The 3,226-nt window shown below is 41.7% G+C and overlaps 1 protein-coding gene across 1 annotated transcript; it reads left to right on the forward strand.

Annotated features, from left to right (window-relative positions):
• The first annotated feature begins 2,339 nt into the window (after window positions 1–2,339).
• pnx (posterior neuron-specific homeobox) lies at window positions 2,340–2,998 on the forward strand. Its single transcript, XM_075455466.1, has 2 exons — window positions 2,340–2,460; window positions 2,547–2,998. The coding sequence occupies exons 1-2, from the start codon at window positions 2,340–2,342 to the stop codon at window positions 2,996–2,998; spliced, it is 573 nt and encodes a 190-aa protein (XP_075311581.1).
• Window positions 2,999–3,226: the final 228 nt, after the last annotated feature.

Consider the following 3,226-nt stretch of genomic DNA (forward strand, 5'->3'; position numbering starts at 1 on the left):
GCTCACATGTAGAAAATGTTGCAATTCAATTAGATATTTTGATGCATGCAAACTTTTTATTTTATGTCTGTGACATCGAATCAAAGCACAGTATGGAAAACACAAGATTTATCACTGTACAAATATAATTTAATCTGGACTGTTAATCTGTTAATCATTCCATAACCTCCTCATCTTTTTTCCTCCAACATGTCCCCCGAGAGTTCTTCCGTGTCCCTCTTGTTGTGAGCAACAAAGCCCAGGGTCAGAAAAGGTCGAGCCCACCTCTAACATCTGCTAATTGTCCTGATGGTCCAGCCTCTCCTGCCCCTTCAATGCCAGTTGCTCTGTAGGTGTCTGTAGCTGGGAGCACAGTGACAGCTGCCACATTCAGGAACTTTAACGCCCCCCCCTGACTTCTGACTCCCCTGGACTCTCCTTTACACTGTAGCAGAAGACATTGTGGTTATTAGGAAACTATCAGCAGTAATGTGGATTTAAAGATGGGACAGTTAGATTATTTGTAAAGTTAATGAAGCATTTAGGGGCTTATATTTATACTTCAACTTTATACTGCATCATGTGATAAGCGGTACCACGTAGAGAGATGCATAGATTCATTTTTTCTTTGAGTTCCTAAAGAAATGTAGTATCTGGTCAAGGAATAAGAAATTCTTACTCTGAGGAACATAGTGCTGTTTTATCTCCATTGATTGTCATGTTTAACTCTTCAAGAAGCTCCGATTCATCCTCATCCTTGTGAAGGGATTGTGTTAAAATGAAAAATAAAAGTTTTCTCTTTTGCCTTATTTATTTTATTGACATCTACTGAAAAAACTGTATGTAAAGCTCAAAATATCCACCAGGTCTGAAGAAACACAAAGCAAAAAGGAAGAGGGAAAGTAAACTGAGAATCTCACACAAAACATGAGATGTAGATAGAAGTGATGAGGATCATGTCATTTGAAAAGAGGTGTGTCAATAGGGAACAACGAGCAGATGAGATAAGTAGCAAAACTGGGGACAAGGTGCGGTGAAAAATGTCAAACAGAACATTGAGTCCAAAATGAAATAAGTAACCAAACACAAGAGAAATTTGATTGTACATAAGAATGGGTTATGTTTAATGGCAAATATCACAATTTTGTCTCATCACCGGGGTGACCCCGTTTGACCCAAGCTCGCCATTTTGAAATCTTTTGATCTACTGACAGCAGGTCTAAAAAGCACATGTAGTAACAAGATACGTGACATTTTCTGTTCCCAGTAAGTGGCATTATGGTGATATTAAAGTGGAGATAACACGTCGACACCCTCAAGCTGGTACACTTGACAGATGTGACTGTTTGGCATAGATTAGAACATTTTAACTTAAGTCACAACAACTTCTAACAACAATTTGTTAAAGTTACACTGCTTGAAGGCAAATAATTCAACTAATATTGATCATGAATAGAATTCACATTGAGATGGCTGACTTCTTGTTAGGTTTAAGGTGAGATTCCAGGGGACATATTGTGAGTCATGTGAGATTTTGTGAGTGTATAAAATAATCATACATATGATATAACCCAAAGCAAGGCCCATCTATTTTGTGGAAATTTTGTAGGGGGCGCTGTAGAGCCATTTGACCTCACCTGTGCAAACCTATAAAACATAAACCATTTCACAAGTTTTTCATCTTGTTTTATTCCCCTAAAAACGACGGATTTAAAAAAATATATATAAATAAAAATAAAAAACGGACCTTTAGCAGGCCCTGGTATTCTTTCCATTAAAAGATTTCTTGGGTAAAATCAAATATACATAAAACTCTTTCACTCCAAGTGTCTGAAATGATCAGATGGCCAACAGCTCTCATAAAGTTGTTTGTGCGCTCCTTATTAACCTGGCGCGCTTTGTGGGGACTCATCAGGACAAATGGCCCTTTGGAAAGCAGGACACGGGGGGAAAGGCTGCAACTTTCTCTTTGAGGAGTCCATCAATTAGCATCACAACCAGCGTTCACGTGTCCTACCAGCGTAAAATCTCACATTTGCAAATAAAGACAAGACAAACCACAATGAGCAACATGAAGGGCAAGAAAGAGGGCACATTTTAACCAGATGCCGGGTAATAAATAACAGCCCCTTTGCCCCCCCCCCACACATTTACATTCTGAGGTGCCCGCACGGGGTCCCACGGGGCTGGAGCGTGTCTGCGCGTCCACAAAGACTGCAATTGTCCCTGAAAGACGAATTGCCTCGCTTTAAATAAAATGTAAATGTACAAGGGTGAAGCGACACGTGCACAGGCTTCGTATATAAATTCTAGAGGAGCGCGGGCACTGTCACTGCTACCTGTGTCCACAGCACGCTGACATGCAGCAAAATGCAGCCAAATTACCACAAATCCACAGAACACCATTTTCTGTGGACGATATCTTGGACCCAACAAAATTTACAAGGAAAGTAACCAGAGCTGAGGATGCAGTGGCTGCAGGTGAGAAATATCTGATTATTGCAAAGAAACACTTAATCTTTTCAAGTCGTCTGGCGGTGCATTCACCAATATGTATTCCGTTTCAGGAGCTCGTTACTTCAGGAGTGAAGCCAAAAAGGTGAAGAATCCCCCGTCGGATGAAAGCTGCAGCCCGGAGCATCAATTCCCGATGAAGCCTCACAGCTCGACAGGGAAAAGCCGTCGGTTCCGCACCGCTTTCACAGTGGAACAGCTGCAGGTTTTGGAGCACAGTTTTCAGAGGTGCCACTACCTGTCTGTCTTGGAGCGGCACACCATTGCCTCGGCCCTCCACCTATCCGAGACTCATGTCAAGATCTGGTTTCAGAACAGGCGCACCAAGTGGAAGAAGGAGCGTCTTCAACAGAGGGAGGGAGAGGAGCAGCATATTTTCACATCACCGCATTCACGCGCTGCGGTTTGTGCACCTCTGTCCTATAATCCTCTGTACTGCCATCAACACTCTCCACTCCAACTCTTTACGCCACTGCCGCTGGTGCCTTATCGTCAGTATACGTGATGCGTAAATGCGCACGGAGTGACTTGAGCGCACGATGGATCAGGACTAAAAACAAAACTTCCAGGAAAATATCCTGGAAAAGGTACATTATTATCAATATGTAGGTGAAATGAAAAACTGCCAAAAAGGGACTGAGCTTGGTAAATTCAAATTGTCAAGAAATGTTTCCTATTTTCTAATGATGCTGTAACTTATTTTGATAAACATTCTTTATGGAAGTTTGATTGT

The sequence above is a fragment of the Odontesthes bonariensis genome, chromosome 22 (assembly GCF_027942865.1).
Source record: "Odontesthes bonariensis isolate fOdoBon6 chromosome 22, fOdoBon6.hap1, whole genome shotgun sequence".
NCBI lineage: Eukaryota > Metazoa > Chordata > Actinopteri > Atheriniformes > Atherinopsidae > Odontesthes > Odontesthes bonariensis.

Excerpts from the sequence above, each read along its gene's own strand:
- pnx (XM_075455466.1), top strand. The coding sequence starts at position 2,340 with ATGCAGCAAAATGCAGCCAAATTACCACAAATCCACAGAACACCATTT. Across the intron at positions 2,461-2,546 it reads TGAGGATGCAGTGGCTGCAG|GAGCTCGTTACTTCAGGAGT; the intron begins GTGAGAAATATC and ends ATTCCGTTTCAG.